Source organism: Zootoca vivipara, chromosome 3 (assembly GCF_963506605.1).
Source record: "Zootoca vivipara chromosome 3, rZooViv1.1, whole genome shotgun sequence".
In the NCBI taxonomy this organism is placed as follows: domain Eukaryota; kingdom Metazoa; phylum Chordata; class Lepidosauria; order Squamata; family Lacertidae; genus Zootoca; species Zootoca vivipara.
The window spans coordinates 19,993,818-20,013,635 of record NC_083278.1 but is presented as its reverse complement, the minus strand read 5'-3'; the positions used below and the strand labels follow the sequence as shown (position 1 = coordinate 20,013,635).

The 19,818-nt window shown below is 43.1% G+C and overlaps 1 protein-coding gene across 1 annotated transcript; it reads left to right on the top strand.

Moving 5' to 3' along the window:
- The first annotated feature begins 6,058 nt into the window (after positions 1-6,058).
- On the top strand, positions 6,059-19,815 carry LOC118082448 (guanylate cyclase soluble subunit beta-2-like). Its single transcript, XM_060272266.1, has 11 exons — positions 6,059-7,021; positions 7,996-8,092; positions 8,706-8,937; positions 10,787-10,982; positions 11,218-11,434; positions 12,516-12,836; positions 14,541-14,689; positions 15,441-15,587; positions 16,226-16,380; positions 17,445-17,587; positions 18,618-19,815. The coding sequence occupies exons 1-11, from the start codon at positions 6,920-6,922 to the stop codon at positions 18,761-18,763; spliced, it is 1,905 nt and encodes a 634-aa protein (XP_060128249.1). The 5' UTR covers positions 6,059-6,919; the 3' UTR covers positions 18,764-19,815.
- The last annotated feature ends 3 nt before the right edge of the window (positions 19,816-19,818 follow it).

Sequence of the window (19,818 nt, the reverse complement as noted above, 5' to 3'; positions counted from 1 at the left end):
TTCTGGTTGTTTTGGTTCCAGTATGAGATCATTTACATGAATCTTAAACAGCAGGGGAGCGAATAAGCAGCCTCTTTTGTTGTTGGAATTGGATCTGGCAACTGACAGTTTAGACCTACCTTCACTCTCATATATATTTCAAAGTATAATATCCTAATAAGTGTAAATAAATGACAGTCTATGTTTTAATTCCAAAGTTACCACAGCTTTTCATGATTTATCCTACCAAACGCTGCTGTAAGATCTACAAAGTTTGTATATAGGTCTTAGGCTCTTGACCATACTTCTTAATCAGATGGTTTAAGACGTGTGCATTTGTGAATATTTATTCTATGATTGAGACCTTAAAATTCTTATAACAATCCCCCGTTTGGGGCAATAAATTTATCTTAAATTGTTGCCCCACTAAACAACCTGATGTCCACCCATCCCAGATGTTATAACTGGATGTGTTTATGTAAATCTGAGGAGACTTGAATGTCAGGCCTCTTAAGGCTATTCACAAGTGTAGCAGTGCACATAGCTGGACATAGCATTCTGTATCATATAAAACAACACCATCTTGTTTTGTTCTATTCTTAAAATACTGGTGGCATTCTAACACTTTGAGAGAAGCCTTCTCTCCCTTTTCACTTTTAAAATGTGGGTCTATGCCAGGCATCCCCAAACTTCGGCCCGCCAGATGTTTTGGCCTACAACTCCCATGCTCCCTAGCTAACAGGACCAGTGGTCAGGGATGATGGGAATTGTAGTCCAAAACATCTGGAGGGCCGAAGTTTGGGGGTGCCTGGTCTATGCTTTACATTCAGCTCAGGAAGCTCCATTTAAAATGAAATATGATCAAGGTAATCATAGACCACACCAAATAATGGGGTGGGGGTGGGGAGAATGAAAGCAGAATTTCTTCCATGAAGAAAACACTGTTTATTTCCCAGACAATGGGTTAGATTCTACTAAATAGTTGCTATAGCGGGAGCTGGCACAATGACTCACACTAGCACAACAAGGATTCCCCACCCCCACCCCGCCATCCTCCATGCCTTCCCAAGCAGCTCTGGGGGTGGGTCAGGAGAACACCAGGATAGCACACAGAGGGAGGAGAAGGGAGGTCATTCTGTCTGGCAAGAAGCAATGTTTGTGCTGACAGAATGATCATAATAGTGCAACACTGAACTCCTCCCAATCGATTGTATCCAAGCCTGCCATTCCACTCACAAAGCAGAAACTCCTGCTCTCCTCTGCAGCTACCAGGCACCCTCAAAATCTGCTCCAGGGTGCTGGGGGAACCTCCCAGAGTAGATTTGGGAGGGGACATAGGGAGAGGATACACATCCAGGGCACACATCCCTCTCTCCTCTTTTGACCCATGCAGAAAAGCTGAGAAGAGACAGGATCACCCTCTCTGGAGCGGGAGGCCTCTTGGGCTTGCTGATCAGAAGGTCTGCGGATCAAATCCGCACAACAGGGTGAGCTCCCATTGCTCTGTCCCAGCTTCTGCCAACCTAGCAGTTCAAAAGCACAGCAGTGCAAGTAGATAAATAGGTACTGTTGTGGCGGTATGGTAAACGACATTTCCATGCGCTCTGGCACTTGTCACAGTGTCCCATTGTGCCAGAAGCACTTTAGTCATGCTGGCCGCATGACCCGGAAAGCTGTCTGTGGACAAATGCCGGCTCCCTCAACCTGAAGCAAGATGAGTGCCACAACCCTATAGTCACCTTTGATTGGCCTTAACTGTCCAGGGGTCCTTTACCTTTACCTTTTGCTCTTCAGTAGAGTCTAAAGGTGTTTCCAATAACACAGGCTCTTGGAATGAATTAAAGTAATGCCTTTTCAGCCTGGGCAAGCTTTTTGCAACACTATTTCGTAAAGCACTTCATATTTGACATTACATTTACATTCTAAATGAAACAACTCCATCAGCTTTAAAATGTGTGTAAAGTTGCATTGTTGTCTCGAATTGCTTTCCTTGAGCACTTCTCTGGTTCTTGCTAATGCCCTTTTATTGGGCTGGGTTGTAATTAAGATCTACAGACGCAGGAAACCAAAGCAGAAGACAGCTTCCCAGTGTTTTTTTTTTAACAGAGTTGCTGCTACCTCATTAGGAAGTCTTCTGGGATGAAAACCTACCCCTCCCTGCTCATCAGAGGATTCATTGAATGAGGGCAGTTTATACTCCCATCATGGCATTGTGGGGAGGAGCCCAAAGGGTTGATCTGCATCTGATCTAGCACAGAAGGAAACAGTCGGCTCCCATTTACTCAGAAAGAACGAAGCCCGTATAGTCTGCCTACCTTATTTTGTTCCTTTATGCTGCCATAAAGGGGGCCCTACCTGGTAAGATCTTCTGCAACAGGTGCAAGATAGCAACCAATGTTTCTGAGCCAATGAGGAAATGCCTTCCTTGGTTGACGTCAGAGCAAAATGAAACCAATCAAAGATGAATGTCCCTGTAGAAAGAACAAGACCAGAAGAGTGTGAGAGAAAAACTGGGAAATAGAATGGGTAGCAGGTGATAAATGAATATTCTTCTTCTTTGGGGATCACTCATAGCTGAATAAGATTGTCTTCCATAAAAAAAAGTTTTAACAGTGAATCTGTAAGTGACTGTGGAGGCCAATTCTGGATCCACACGTCTTTCCACAGTTGGGACATAGGTTTCCGGGTGGGAATTGATTAAGGTGAGGGTTTGCCAAATGTGCTTCCTCTTAGCACGTTTCTCCCTTTCGTCCTGAGTTTGAGCGTCTTCAAAGCCCATGACACCTTTGGTAAAGACTGTTCTCCAATTGGAGCACTCGCAGGCCTGTGTTTCCCAGATGTCTGTGTTTATACTACTTTTTTAAAAAAGATTTGCCTTGAGACAGTCTTTAAACCTCTTTTGTTGACCACCAGCATTACACTTTCCATTTTTAAGTTCGGAATAGAGCAGTTGCTTTGGAAGGCGATAATCAGGCATCCGTACAACATGAATATAACTAGGCTTAGTAAGGGTGAAAGAGGCTGAAAGTCACATACTAATTTTAAATAACTAACCATTATATTTGGCTTCAGGCCTCTGACACATTTTTTATTTGATTTTAATATAATTATCTCTGTTTTCCAAGAGACTTTGTCCTCTGCTATTGATGAACCATTATAATAGATCAGCGTTTCACTTAAAGCATAGCTATATACTCCAGGGAAGCTATTTATTTCCGTTATCCCAACTGTGCATTCATTCTGATCCTTTGCTCTGCTGAGATCCAGTGCATGAGATACACCTGTGGCATCCCCTTTGGACTTTCCTGGTCTCTGCTTGCTAGGCTCTAGGCATTTAAAGGTTAGCTGTGCAAGTAAGCTGTGTGTAGATCAGAATAACATCAGCTCTGGAGAGACATTTCCCTGCCTGGTTGAAGATAACCAACACTATGGTAAGCATCCTTTCCTATTGTCTTGCTTTGACAACCGCAGGTAATGAAAGGAGGGGTGTCAGATGGCAGAAATGTACAAAACGTATTCATGGTGTAGAGAAAGTGAATAGAGAGAAGCTTTTTTGGGGGGGTCCCCTTCTCCTAATACTGGAACTGACAGCCAGCCAATGGAACTGACTGATGATAGACCCAGGACAACACACAGCTCATTTATGCAACTCACTGCCACAAGATGTGGAGACATGGCCACTAGTATATAGGACTTGGAGACGTAATCACTGGGGAATGTCTTATCAATGGCTACAAGTCATGACAGGTATGGGGAACCTCTAGATTCGGAGGAGAACGTTGTTGAATACCAGCCGCCGGTAGGAGAGGGCTGTTGCCTTTGCACTCCTGATTGTGGGCTTCCCAGAGGCATCTGGCTTTGCCATTTTGGAAACAGGGCACTGAGACTGAAATGACATTTGATCTTATCTGGCAAGGCTCATTTTGCAGTGTTATGTAGCAGCAGTGGATTTGGAAGATGTAATCATGAGCAGGCTAAAAAAGAAGAAGGTATAAGGGCACAAAAGACTCTGCCATTCAATGTAAATGACTACAGAAATCAGATGATTTGTCCGTCTGTCTCTTTCTCTCCAGTACGGATTCATCAACACTTGCCTGAAGTCTCTTCTGATAGAGAAATTTGGTGAAGAAACCTGGGAAAATCTCAGGTGAGTACATGTACCTCTCTGACATTGTACGAGTGAGATTTGAAAACCAGGACACGTCACTGTGAAAATGTTAGCACTCCCATTCTTGAAAATTGTCACCTGTGCTCTTCTCCACTATTTATTTCACATTCTCTTCTCCACCTGGTACATATTCTGTAATAGTCTGTCCTGACTTAAAAGCCAAGCAGGGGATAATTCTTTCAGTTATGGATACACTAGATAAACACGAAAACAGAATATCCTTGTTGCACCTTAAAGACTAACAGATTTGTGGTGGCATAAGCTAGTGTGGACAACTGTCCACTTCATCAGGTTCATTCAGAAAGATGCATCTGATATGAAGCAAGTTCTGGTGTGAAATTTGTTAGGTCAAAAGAATATTTAGAGTGCCACAGTTAACAACTGGGAAGCATAGCTGCCAAGTTATCCCTTTTTTAAAGGGATTTTCCCTTATGCTGAATAGGCTTCCTCGCAAGAAAAGGGAAAACTTGGCAGCTATGCTGGGAAGGAGAAAAAACAGTTCAGAATGGGTTCAGCAACATCTCTGGCAACTGCAGTGGTAGGTAAAGGTAAAGGGACCCCTGACCATTAGGTCCAGTCGTGACCGACTCTGGGGTTGCGCGCTCATCTCGCGTTATTGGCCTAGGGAGCCGGCGTACAGCTTCCAGGTCATGTGGCCAGCATGACAAAACCGCTTCTGGTGAACCAGAGCAGCACACGGAAACACCGTTTACCTTCCCGCTGTTGTTGTTTAGTCGTTTAGTCGTGTCCGACTCTTCGTGACCCCATGGACCATAGCATGCCAGGCACTCCTGTCTTCCACTGCCTCCCACAGTTTGGTCAAACTCCTGCTGTAGCAGTACCTATTTATCTACTTGCACCTTGACGTGCTTTCGAACTGCTAGATCGGCAGGAGCTGGGACTGAGCAACGGGAACTCACCCCGTTGCGGGGATTCAAACCACCGACTTTCTAATCGGCAAGCCCTAGGCTCTGTGGTTTAACCCACAGCGTTACCCACGTCCCATAACTGCAGTGGTACATGCTCCCTATTTTTGTTTTATACAATTCATGCACGTTCATGCATGTTTCACAGCAGGTTCCATCTCAAAAGAGGCATTCTCTCTGGTTTGAGAGAGAAGGGGAAATTCCTATTTTTAAGAAGGTGCCTGCCAACCGTGGGTTTGTTAGCACTTGAAGAATGATTTACTGGGTTAAAAAAAAAAAACTCTGTCCAAATCATTTTGTGTACGTTTAAAATGGTTTTAAGAAAATTATGCAAGTAACATTGTAGTCTTCCTGAAAAGTTTTACATTGATATATTTTGAAGTAGATTGTACACATCGCACGATAAATCGTGCTCTCTGTTTCGTTTTATATTCAGATGCTGATCCTAGTTTTGACACTTTTACAGGACAAGAACTGGGATTGAAGACACCTTTATGACATACACAGTGTATGATGATGCTGTCACAATGAAGCTGGTCCAAGAAACCTGCAAAACACTAAGTTCTGAAACATGCCCTGGTTTCATTTATTATCTTTGCATTCTTTTAATTTTGCCCTTTTAAAATTCTCTTTCTTGCTTTTAATTAACCTCAATGTTATGTTTAACTGCATTACTTGGTTTACATTGTTTTATCTTATGGAATAAGCTGAGTTTAGGGACAAAGAATTGTGCGACCCAGTTCTGAACATGTTTGCTGCAGCCCTGGGTTCTTTGGGAAGGAAGGGAGGGATAGAAACGCTATCAATGAATAAATAAAATACTGATAAACTAGTAAAGCATGCAACACAATCCAAGGAATGTTTACTCAGAAGTAAGTTGCATTATGTTCCATTGGACTTAGTCCTAGGAAAGTATGTATAGGGTACAACTTAAATTCGATTGCAAATTGCACTTCTTTCTAGGCAAATGGGTATGAGTGCCCTGGAAGTAAATCCCATTGGACTTATTTAAAGTGGGCCTGTCAGCTTCATCAGTGGAGCATGGTGTCTCTGCCTTGACTCCAGCTGAAGGCTATGGGGCATCCTTCCCATTCAGGGGTATGGAATCTGTGGCCCTCCAGAAGTTGCTTTCATCCCTGATCGTTGGGCTAGCTGTCTGGAGCTGGCTGAAGTTGTAGTCCCACAACATATTGAGGGCTGCTGGTTTCCCCACCCCTGCCTTAGTTAACCATCCAGTTCCCTCATCAGCTGCACTTTTTGCCCACCAAAACAGTTAAATGGAGCTCCTACTGAAATGAAAGAACTAGCCTTGCTATTGACATCTCCTCTATCCAGCCCACTGCCTTGTGAGAACTGTACACATTTCTCTGAACGGAGAAATTTTTGTGAAGAAAGCCATATGATACTGGGGGCATTAACAAATGCTAGGGTGTTGTGTTGGGGGGGGGGACAGGCAAGTCCTCTTCATGGGAAAAGGTATACTGTGTATGTCTCTCTCCTTCCTGTCCTCTGCCAAATGCAATATTAGTGTTATGCCACACACTCTCCTCACATCCCCAAACAAGGGGTAGCACTATTGGAGAGGGTAGGGTCGATCGTATGTTTCCTGACAAGAGGAGAAGAGATCTTTCTGAGCAGTTGAGCGGTCTCTGCATTCAGACTAGGACGCTTGCCAAGCTTGTGATCTTTTGAGAAGGTGCAATGGCTGAATTTTGCTCATCCTCAGTGCCTAAGAGCGATTTTTCCAACCCTGTAATTATTTGTTCATCTCATTTATTTCCACTCAGAGGTGTCAGAAGAGGCAGTGCTCAAACTTTTCGGGGAATACTTTTTCAGTTTCTGCAAGATGTCTGGATACGATAGAATGCTACGGACCCTAGGAGGAAATTTGATGGAGTTTATTGAGAACCTTGACGCCCTTCATAGCTATCTTTCCTTGTCCTACCAGGTACCTCCTTTGCTGTGTAGAAACAATTCTGAAACACCCCTTTTAAGAAAATAAAAAAATAAAAAAATAGAAAGGGGGGGGTGATTCTGTGACCTGGACCCGGCCTGCCAATCCCTGGCAAAACTGAGGGCTTCTTTTCCCTATCACAATGCTGAGGTGAGAGGAAAAGTTTAAGCTGTTCATTCTCTCTGGGATGATGTGATACAGCACTGTTCTCTACTGGGGCAGTTGGATAAGTTGAAAGTCCACTTCTCAGCTTAGTACTACGATTGGGAAATCTACAATGACATTGCAAGAATTACAATACAATAATTGTTCAACCCGGACAGTGAGGTCCAGCGCTGAGGGCCTTCTGGTGGTTCCCTCACTGCAAGAAGTGAGGTTATAGGGAACCAGGCCGAGGGCCCTCTCGGTAGTGGCACCCGCCCTGTGGAACGCCTTCCCATCAGATGTCAAGGAAATAAACAACTATCTTACTTTTAGAAGACACCTGATGGCAGCCCTATTTAGGGAAGTTTTTAAAGTTTGATGTTTTATCGTGTTTTTCATATTGTGTTGGGAGCCCCCCAGAGTGGCTGGGGAAGCTCAGCCAGATGGGCAGGGTATAAATAATAAATTAGTAGTAGTAGTAGCAGTAAAAGCAAAACTGAATCCTTGTTCATTCATCCTCTTGACCACACAAGAGAAGGAAAGTACTGTACAGTAAAGGGAGAAGTATGTGACGTAACATTTAACTGTGGTTAAGCATTACAACTGAACTCCCCATGAGCATTTTGCCTCTGAAAGCTTGTCTGGGGAAGGAATATGGTCCTTGTTTGGAGAAATCCCCCCCCCCTCACCTGCTTTAACAGAATTGTCTCAGACGCTCTTGTCCCAAGGATGTTAGGAATGCATCTTTTAAGAATGTTCAGCATAACTATTGTGTGTAGGGTTCCCCCCCCCCAAGAAAATAAAGCAAGAGTTTTTCTACTTAGGAAATGAATGCACCATCATTCCGAGTAGAAAGAACCGATGGGATGTTGTTGCTCCACTATTACTCCGACAGAAAAGGCCTTTATCATATTGTCCCAGGTATGCTACAATATCTTGTTCCTTGTCAGGTTTTACTCTGGATACCTTCCATAGAGGGTAGACAATACCGTATGTTTGCACTAGTGAACTACCTATTTCCTATTTGGGGGCAATTCCTCCTTCCCCCAGCAGTCCTTATGACCTACCCCACATTGTTCAACAGGGTTGCCCTCCCTGACTGCAGTCTTCATGAAGATAATTTCACCTAAAAAGCCAGAATGCTTCAACCCTAACTGCTAGAGGAGAGGGAAGTCTGGGCATGTTTGAACAAGGGAGTATGGTCCAGGAGCGCCTCTTGATTAATGCCAATTGTCTGAATTATGGAGGAGCCAACCACAAATCATGCCTGATGTAGAGGCTCATCCATGGCAGCGACACACTCCCAGGTCGCACCTGCTCTGCCTTTCAAGTTGGTAGACACGGGCTTGCGTGGCACAGCAGGATGCAGTGAGCTCCCCAGACCCCACTGGGGGACATTGCCAGGAATTTTGCCTCATAAATCCTGGCTTTCCCCTGCCTGAACCTCTTCGCTGCCTGTGGAGGACAGCAAGGAGCAACTACCCTTGACTTGTGACGTGACCTGAAACTCAAACGATTATTCTTTCTTACATAGGAATCCTTGAAGCTGTGTCAAGAGATTTCTTTGACAGCGAAGTGACGCTGAAAATTCTTCATCAAGATGTAGAAGAGGAGCGCACCGGGAAGAAAGAACACGTGGTGTTTTTTCTTTCTCAGAATGAGAAAGAAGCAAAGAATGGGGTCAAAGAAAAAATAGCCTCTGCAGGTGGAGACTGTCGAGAGGATGAAAAGGTGACGAAATTGGTCCTGTCAAAAGTGGGAGGGGGGTAGTTTTGAGTTAGCAGAAACATTCATGGCTTAGAGAGGGGGAGCAGCCTTGCAGGTCTCTAAGATATTGTAATAAATGTGTGCAGCAAAACTGATATATACAGATTTAATTATTGTGCTTTATACCTTCTACGGCAACCATGAGATTGCTCTGTGTAAATGGCTATAGAATACAAACATGATTTGGTTAATCTTAATTACCACAATGTACCATTTTTCTACCAATGTTCTATTTAGAGACTGGATGCAGCTTTCCAGAAAGCGAGGGAAGGACCTGTGTTGCACCAACTAGAAAAGAAATCTCACTGGGACATTGTGAGGCACATTGTGAAATTTAGGAGAGGTATATTAGATCCTTTTTAACTTCATCATGATTATTGAAATGAAAGATGGACCTCATCAGCATAAATTAGAGGCTGTCCTTGGATGTAAGTATCCTTACAGAAGGATATAATTGTTGTTGTTTAGTCGTTTAGTCGTGTCCAACTCTTCGTGACCCCATGGACCAGAGCACGCCAGGCACTCCTGTCTTGCACTGCCTCCTGCAGTTTGGTCAAACTCATGTTCGTAGTTTCGAGAACACTGTCCAACCATCTCATCCTCTGTCGTCCCCTTCTCCTAGTGCCCTCAATCTTTCCCAACATCAGGGTCTTTTCCAGGGAGTCTTCTCTTCTCATGAGGTGGCCAAAGTATTGGAGCCTCAGCTTCACGATCTGTCCTTCCAGGGAGCACTCAGAGCTGATTTCTTTCAGAATGGATAGGTTTGATCTTCTCGCAGTCCATGGGACTCTCAAGAGTCTCCTCCAGCACCATAATTCAAAAGCATCAATTCTTCAGTGATCAGCCTTCTTTATGGTCCATCTCTCACTTCCATACATCACTACTGGGAAAACCATAGCTTTAGCTATACGGACCTTTGTCGGCAAGGTGATGTCTCTGCTTTTTAAGATGCTGTCTAGGTTTGTCATTGCTTTTCTCCCAAGAAGCTGGCATCTTCCAATTTCGTGACGGCTGTCACCATCTGCAGTGATCATGGAACCCAAGAAAGTAAAATCTCTCACTGCCTCCATTTCTTCCCCTTCTATTTGCCAGGAGGTAATGGGACCAGTGGCCATTATCTTAGTTTTTTTGATGTTGAGCTTCAGACCATATTTTGTGCTCTCCTCTTTCACCCTCACTAAAAGGTTCTTTAATTCCTCCTCACTTTCTGCCATCAAGGTTGTGTCATCAGCATATCTGAGGTTGTTGATATTTCTTCCGGCAATCTTAATTCTGGCTTGGGATTCATCCAGTCCAGCCTTTTGCATGATGAATTCTGCATATAAGTTAAGGATATAATAGATTGAAATAATTGGAATGTGATGCCTTGCTGCTTCTCAATTTCACTGATCCACCCTTAAGTTCAGGTTAGTGAAAGGCTGGGATTTTATTTCATAGACAGAGATACCCACCCCTTCTGACTACACACACCAAATCTTGTGTCGTTCTCCAAATTTTGATGCCAAAAAAATCAGATTGTAAATATGTAAGAAACTGTGTGGAACTGTTTCAACCAAATTCTTTATTATCCAGAGAGTAGAGCTTCACAACCTCAAGAATAATGAATACCAAGGTATAGAGGGGCTGCGGGTTCTGAACAGCTACTTGTGCCTTCCAAACCAGAAATAGATGCTGGGCATTATCGTGCATTATCCCCCTATCGTGCATTATCCCCCTAAAATGGTGAAGCATTATCCCACTACAAAGGGGGATAACTAAGGCAGGAATTGATATCTCAATTGTGTAACAAGACTTTTTCCAAGTGTTGGCCCAGCAAAGGAAAGGATATATCAATGGAGAATGATCAAATTACTATATGCAGGCGAAATGTGGAAATTCAAGAAAAGATTCTCTCTTTGTAAATTCACTCTGTGTGTTGTCTATCACTCTCTGTTTCATAGAGGACCTTATTCGTACCTTGGAGCCATTTTTTCCTGAGAGACTTTGGGTCGAGGAGAGAACTTTCTGTTGTGCGTTTCCTTTCCACATTGTGTTTGATGAAACAGTAAGTTAGCCATTAGACTGAATGCTTGCTGAGATGATCTAAGAGTATATTTGGTTGAAGTGTATACAAAGTTTTAAAATTATGAATGTATGTTGACAAAAGGTTTTTTTTTAGTTTAAAAAATAATTTAAGTAGGATCATAGATGAAGTTTTTGTTGTTGTTGGTTCTCAAGAGAGTTTGAAAAGTCTTTCCTTTTAGTCATGAAATTATGCTACCTTTCTATCTGCTCCTCAGCTGAAGATCAAGCAGGCTGGTGTGAACATTCAGAAATTTGTACCAGGCTTGCAGATCTATGGAACCAGATTAGATGAGTATTTCTCTATTGTTCACCCACAAGTTACATTCACAATCTTTAGCATACGGAAGTTTATCAACAGCCAGTTTGTTCTCAAGATACGAAGAGATGCGCTACCTAAATTATGGGCGAGACGGCCCATGCTAAAGCTCAGAGGTATCAAACAAAGTTGCACTTTGCAGACATCTGAATGCTAAGGGCCCTCATGCTAGCACTGTGGTGGCAAGGAAACTTGAGAGATGGTCACCTGCAGCTTCATATAAAAATAGTTGGAAGGCTTTGGAAGACTCTCACATTTCTAGAAGTTAGTTTATCTATGTGATTCCATCGATGGATTGCTTCCCGTAAGTGTCTTGAAGTAATTTCACAGTAATTATACACACACACATACACACAATTAAAAATAATTCTGTATTTAAAAGCAATTTAAAAATCAATGCAGAAACAGACTGGTATAATTATTTATGCCAGGCTGTTTCTTCATTGATTTTTAAATTGCTTTTAAATATAGAATTATTTTTAAAGGCTTAAAGGCTTAAGCTTAAAAGGCTGGCTGAGAAACAAAGGTCTTCAATAGGCACAAAAAAAGAAAATGAAGACGGCACCAGAATATGTAGATGCAACCACACTAAGCGCCAGATTCATATATTGTCGTAATTTGGACCTGTAAACAGTTAATCTGAACAATTAAGATCTAATTTCCAATCATTCTGAGTGGTAGTTGCACAAGAAACCAGCATTTAATACTCAGGAGCAAAGAGAATATAGCCTGGTGTCTCCTGATCCTATGAAACTTACTCATAAATCATACAGAGGCTTTCCTTAGCAAATGGAATACCACCATAACTGCTTGCATGCAAGACAAAATAAAACAAGTAAACAGATCTACAGTTGGGGTGTACAATATACGGTACACCTCTGCTATAAATCTGTGTGTTGCATTTACATATTTTACTAATATGGAAAATGCCAATTAAAAAATGTTGCCCACCTCTCCCTTACGAGCCATTCCTTCTCCCTCAACTCTTTCGGTGCCTCACAAAATAATTCAAAATTCTGGACCCAAGTTCTAAACCTCTGTTATGATGTGGTGACGAAGCATTTGCAAGATTTGGGGGGGGGGGTTCAAGATGTACAATAGGTTTGTGGTGGTGTTACAGGTAAGATTCAGGTTAATCAGTAGGTTTAAACACATCGGAATATCATTCTGTAACTTCTTTCATTTTTTAACGGAAAGGACAAATGATCTGGATGGATTCCATGCAGTGCATGATGTACTTGTGCTCCCCCAAGCTGCGCAGTTTGGAGGAATTGGAAGAGCAACGGATGCACCTCTCTGACATTGCCCAGCACGACACAACAAGGGACCTCATCCTCTTCAACCAGCAACGGCTGGCAGAGATAGAGCTATCTAACCAGCTAGAGAGGAAGAAGGAAGAGCTAAGGATTCTCTCCAAAAACCTGGAAGCGGAAAAGAAGAAATCGGAAGCTTTGCTGTATGCCATGTTGCCAAAACACGTGGCCAATCAGCTTAAGGAGGGCAAAAAGGTGGAAGCAGGTAAATGCTTTTTATTGTCCTTCAATGCTCTTTGTGGCAGCGAGGATATCACTGTAATGTTTTGAAAGACTGGGCAGCTAACCAATTTCAACTGGGAAATTCTAATAAAGCAAGGCAGAGGGGATTCAGCAGATAGTCTGGGGGGAACTGGCTGCTACTGTAACATTGCTGATTTTGCAGGTTTGGCTTTGGTTGGTTCCCCGAGTTCTGCTGGGAACTCAAAATTAGAGTGGGGTGTATGTCTCATAAATATATTACGGTATGATGAGCCTGAGTAGTTTCAGCTGGAATATGGGGTTATAGCTTGCTGTTTAAAGTATGTCAGAAGTATTGCCATCTACTGTAAGAGATTCACCTCAACACAAAAGGATTCAGAGGATATGTTATTCTTTCTTTGCATATTTTTTACATTACAAGCAGATTTTGAGAACTGGAAAGTTCTGTCTGAATGCATCCTGCTTAAAAGTGTCTGGGACCACGTGCAAAGGTTTGCTGCCTTCACTGACAAACCCATTGGTCCAACAAAATGTAACACTAGTCTAAGTCCACCTTGAAACATAAGGACCTTCCACAAGATGAAAGTCGGTCTGGGGTTGCCAAGCTTTTTTTGAATAGTGGGATCATTTTGAATTTTGAGCGGGTGCTGGAGACGCAAGTCACAAAATGGCGGCCTTGGAGGGGGTGTGGCATAGCACAAAATGGCTGCCATTGGGCATGTAGCATAGCACAAAATTAAAAAGACAGCGACCCCTGACTGGCTTATTCTTACCATGGGAAGTCAGCTATGTCCTACTGGACCTAATGAAGGAGATCATACACGTACCAATGGTGTTGCTGTCTAATGATAAGAAGGAATATTCCTCAGTACCAGTGGGAATATTCAGGGTGACCATACCACTATCATTTCACTTAGAAAGTCTTTGCATGTTTTGCCCCTGAACATCCCTTCTAGGAGGGCTAGAGACTTCCTTGAAATATAATGAACACTTAGAGTTTGGGGCACCAGCCAAGGGTACCACTGGAAGCCTTCATGGGCACCATGGTGACCATGGGCACCAGGTTGCCAGCCCCATGTCATTCCGGCAGCTGCTAGCTTCAGTGAGACAGTTGCCTCAGGCGGTCATCTGGAGAGAGCCTAGAGCAGGCATGTCAAACCTGCGGCCCTCCAGATGTTTTGGCCTACAACTCCCATGATCCCTAGCTAGCAGGACCAGTGGTTGGGGAAGATGGGAATTGTAGTCCAAAACATCTGGAGGGCCGCAGGTTTGACATGCCTGGCCTAGAGGAACAGCCAATCTGGGCCCCTAAGGAGCACACAACTCATTGCCTCCTGAACTTGTCACCCACAGCCACCGCCTGGGAAGAGTGGGGCCACTACTGCCTGCTCCTCTCTGCTCTACTTTTCTCTCTTCTGCCACAGGAGTTTCCAGTCACCTCAGGCAGCAGCAGTAGTGTGTGCGTGCGCGTGGCAGTGGAGGCAGCAGCAGTAGGGTGCCATTTTCTGCTTTGTCTTGAGCGGCAAAATATCTTGGGCTGGCCCTGCATGTGGGGATTGGTTTTTCATCTCTACCAACAGAAGGGCCGAAGCAAATGGCACTGTCAACTGCATTGGCCTTACAAACAGAATGGTGTCTCGTTTTTGTGGCTTAAAATAAACAAAACAGATTTTCCAAAATAGCAATTCTTCTTTTAATTATTCCCTAGGAGATTTTAGTTGCTGCACAATACTTTTCAGTGATGTCGTGACCTTCACAAACATCTGCTCTGCCTGTGAACCTATTCAGATAGTGAACATGCTTAATTCCATGTACTCAAGGTTTGATCGGCTAACTAGTGTCCACGGTGTTTATAAAGTAAGCGGTCCTGCAATTTACACACATTTGCATCACTTATTATGCCTTTCCTGCTCATCTTGTTGCTTATAGCTGGTTGTATTAAGCGCTATTGCTATGAAAAAATGTTTTAGAATGATGGACACATGGATGAGAATGAAAACTGAAGACTATTACCTTGTCAAAAACATTAAATTGTCAAGCCTTTCCAGACCAGCTTTTCCTTCATATCATTTCCCTCTGCAGAATGCCAGTATTCTTGCCTCCTTTTTTTCCTGTAAATGATTTCCCCTGCTACCTAGAGCAGGAATAGGCAAACTCAGCCCTCCAGATGTTTTGGGACTACAACTTCCATCATCCCTAGCCAACAGGACCAGTGGTCCTAGAGGATAAACTGCACTAGTGCAACCCTTTAATTGTGGTAGTGGTGATAATGTATTATGTTAACTATCTGGGACAGATTAATGTCTCCATCCAACATTGCCCACATAGAATCATAGAGTTGCAAGAGACCCCAAGGGTCATCCAGTTCAAACCCCTGCAATGCAGAAATCTCATCTGAAGCTGAGGAAATGTGTGCTTATTGATAAGCCTTGCTATTGGGGCAACTGGCTGTGGACCCTCATGAGAGCAGCCCCTGAGCTATAGGTGAAATATAGGAAGGACATCTCTCTGCATGGGACAGAAAAGTGGGGAGCAGTCATGGCACATGTTGACGTGTTGAGTTTTCTGTCTTCCCATCCCTACAATATGTCTCTTTATTGCCTTACAGGTGGAAACAATAGGAGACGCCTACATGGTTGTAGGAGGGATCCCAGTGCCTGTCAGCAGTCATGCTGAAAGGGTGGCTAATTTTGCCCTGGGCATGAGAATTGCTGCAAGGGAAGTGATGAACCCACTCACAGATAAGCCTATACAGGTACATTTCATCTCAAGTTCAATTGCATGATCCTATGGATGCCTACTCAAAAGTAACTCCCACTGAATTCCTGCAGTTGGCAAGGCAGTTGGACGGGATGACCTCCCAGATTTCTTCCAACTCTGGAACTCAGTTCTGGCACCTCTCAGGTGGCTGCCATTGTCTTTATAAGATGTGTTCATGGTGAGTTCCAGAACCTCTTTTTATAGGGAAATAGCACTGTTGGAAGGTGTCACTATTAGTTATGCCTTTAACTGCCCTCCTGTGTCTGGTGAGACACTCGGACATTGCTGTATCCCATTATGGACTCACTGTTAAAACCGTGTTCATGGAAGACAATCTTACTCAGCTACGAGTGATCGCCAAAGAAGAAGAAGAAGAATCCCATATATTATTTTCCCATATGTTCCTGGGTATTTCAGTCTGGTTCTTCCATTGCTGAGCTATTGCTCATCATGCTGCGGTCAGTAAGAAGCCTACTAGTTTGCTGTGGTGCAGGAAGTATTTTTGAATGGTGGCCTTGCTAAATGTAATGCTATACTGCAACAAATCCAAGAGGTTGAATGAAGAACAATCAATTATTTCTTTTAGAGTTGTAATAGAGAACATATTTTTCTTTGTTGTGTTTATGCCAGTAGATTAGAATTGGGGTGCACACTGGTCCAGTTTTGGCTGGAGTGGTTGGGGAGAAAATGCCCAGGTACTGCTTGTTTGGCGATACAGTCAACACAGCTTCTAGGATGGAAAGCCATGGACTTCCAGACAAAATCCATCTGAGCCCAACAACGTTCAGGTAAGAACCTGCAAATCAATCGCAACACAAGGGAAATTCACCTCTTCTGTCTTTTCTACATTGGCGTTACCAGGGCTATCATATCTCAGACATTTTGTGGGATCTGTGCTGTCCTTAGGACCACTAACATGCTCCACATCAATTATCAAATTATCTTCAGGGGTAGGCAGTGAGAACTTTTGTAGGGCAAAGTGGATGGCCTACTGATGGGTACTACTGCCTTTCTCATATTTCAATTGTCCACTCTATATATCAGGTGTGGGAAACCTTTGGTCCTCCAGATGTTGCTCAATTACAACTCCCACCATTGGCCGTGCTTGCTGGGGCTGATGGGAGTTGTAGTTCAGCAACATCTGGAGGGCCAAACATTCCCAAAGCCTGCTGTAAATCAAGAGCTACATTTTCTGGCAGTGGATCCTTATCTAGCCAAAATAGCACTATCCACACAGAAAAGGGAAATATCAGCAGGCTTGAGGGAATGCCAGAGTTTGCAGAAGCACAACCAACAGTTTGGGGGAACGACTGTAAAGTGGGGGGGGGCAGGCACGCACCACATAAACAGCCAGAGAGGGCTGAGAATGCTCACGGGGACAAGGAATGCTGACGGACGTGGGTGGGGGAAGTGGAAAACAAGTGTGAGATAAGATAGAATGGTGGGCTTTGGGAGAGGACATGGCTGGTTAGACCTCCGAGTGATTCCTCATGGCAACACTTGTTGCAAGTCCCACTGTAATTTCTGTTAGGGCTGTGAAAACCCTATACCTTTAAAGCACATTCTTTCCCTCAAAGAATTCTGAGCGCTGCAGTTTGTTCAGAGTTGCTGGGAACTGTAGCTCGGCGAAGGGTCAAATACAGGGCCTAGAATTCCTTGAAGGGGGGGGAGACACATTCTCAATGTGCTTAAAAGGTATAGGGTGTACACAACCTTAGAGGGTAGAATTTGGCGGCATAGAATGGGGTGGGGTAGCGGGCAGTATCATGAGAGACAGAGGTGTTGGACACCTGAGGATTTGGGGCAATGGATGAATTGTGAGCCCATTTGCTGTGCTTCTTGTACTCAACAGAGCATTATCACACCAAGTGTTTGAGATGGTGGAAAGGGGAGAAATACAGGTCAAAGGCAAAGGGAAAATGACAACACATTTTCTGAGGAAAAACCTCCATGCCACGGAGAATGAAATAATGGGACGGCTGAAAGAGACATCTGGTAATGGCAAAGGCAATGGTGTGAGTCTGTCGAGGGACAGAGAAATTCTTACTGTTGTTTAATATTTATAGTATCATGTAAGGTGTCAGTTCCAAAATGAAACCGCTCTGCCACAATCTACATTGTGTGATGTATCTACGCTAAGAGGTTGATGTATTTATCTCTATATTCTTGGATTTAGGTTCCATGGCCAGGCCTAGTTCTTATGAAATCAAGCATTGTTTTTTCCTACACTTTATTTTTGAGCCTTGCTGTGTGAAACTGCTTCTACAGTGGTACCTCTACTTACGAATAACTCTTCTTATGAATGTTTCTACTTACGAATGGAGCTCCGTCCGCCATCTTGGATGTGGTTTAGATAGGATTTTTTCTACTTACGAATTTTTAGATAGGGTTGCTTCAACTTACGAATTTTTTCTCCCAATGCATTCCTATGGGATTCGACTTACAATTTTTTTTGACTTACGAATGTGCGTTCGGAATGCATTAAATTCGTAAGTAGAGGTACCACTGTATTTGTAAATGAATCGACCGAGTTTCAAGGCCACCATGGATGTGAAATATCGACTCCAGTCAAAAGCTCACGTCACCTTACAATTAGCTTTTTGAACGCACAAGATTCTTACTTGTCTTTTCCATAAGGGATTAATCTTGTGCATGTGCTTTGGCTGGTGAGATACAAAAATGCAATCCTCAGCTCAAATTCAGATAAACCCAAGTAAAAACTAACAAAATTTCAGAGAAACAGGCATTGCAGTTGTTGTTTTTAAATGCAGTGATAATAATTCTGCCTCAATATGTTGGATGCTGGAATTTCCAAGCTGGTGCACTTTTGATGCTTTAATTAAGTTTTTATTTCATATTTAGCTGTTTGTTTTGGTGCTTTGTTGTTTGCTGCCCTGGGCTCCCTTGGATAGACTTTTTAATAAATACTACTACTGATGCCGGAGAGTGTATATTATGAGGTGGTGTGTTAATTTGCATAGAATTTACACAATACTAGCCCTTTTCTCTTTTTTTGTTGTTGAAGAGGACACTTTGGAAAGCCATCATGGCAAGAACGTTGTAATAATGAAGTATGCTGAAGATTCTCTTACAGCCAGGGATGCAGAGCATAGAGAAGATGCGACAGGTTTGTTACAATGTTCACCCAATGCACAGAAGCTGTGGGATTAGTATTGGTTACCATACTCATGTTTAACTCCCAATTTTGGAGGGGGGGGGAAGTGAATGATGAATGTAAAAAACCTGTGGAAAATGCACATTTTTAAAAAATAATAATAAAAAAGGAAGAGAATGGGATTTTTGCTGATTTCCCCTACCTCTTCGAACTGTTGTCGCTTTGTTCTGGCATTCTCTATTATTGTTTACCTAGATGCAGAAACATGGCACATTCCCTTTCAGAAATGAGAGTTGAACTGAATTGGGGAGGGGGGGAAATGAGTCAACTATCATTACCCATGTGAATTACTGCACTCCTGTGCGGCAGCAGACAAAAATGGGGCTACCTCTAGGATGGCTAACAAATTGGATCTAAATTATAATGTTCCTGATTGTTTTTCTCACACCTTTTGTTTCCTTCTCCCTGGTTACCTGTTAGGGGCTGAAAGAAATTCACAAGAGAAAGAAGAAGCCTTACTTCCTAATCTGACAGAGAGTGAGACTCCCTCAGCATTTTGCGTTCTGTTTTAGAAAAATGGTCCTATGAGGAATGAAAACTCAATGGGGGGGGGAGAGAACTTCTGCAGGTTACCTACACTACAGCTTGGAATGTAACCCTGCGTGATGAATTGGAGAAACGGCAAAGGAAGAGCAGGCAATGTTTTGCTGAGAACAAATGGGTTACTTCATCCTTCTCTTAAAATTTGCACTCCTTACAGGCCAAGCATGAAAGGCTTCATGTCATTTGAAACGCCTTTCCTCCTTGTAATGTTTGGCCACATTGGATGGAATGAGAGAAGCCACAAGAAGCGCAGTTCTCCTTTCTATCCAAAGCTATGTGATTTGGGGGGGGGCTGTTTGTCTGTATGTGCATAAATACATAATTGATGGGTGATATGGGTCTTATATATTCTTTAATGATATATCTATGATTGTTTGGAAAGGTGTTCTAAATCGCTTGGAGACCTTTGGGCAACTAGTGACCAACAAAGAACAATAGACAATAAACTGTCCTTCAGAAACAGATGAATTATCTCAAATTTATTTATATGAATAATCATATCTGACAC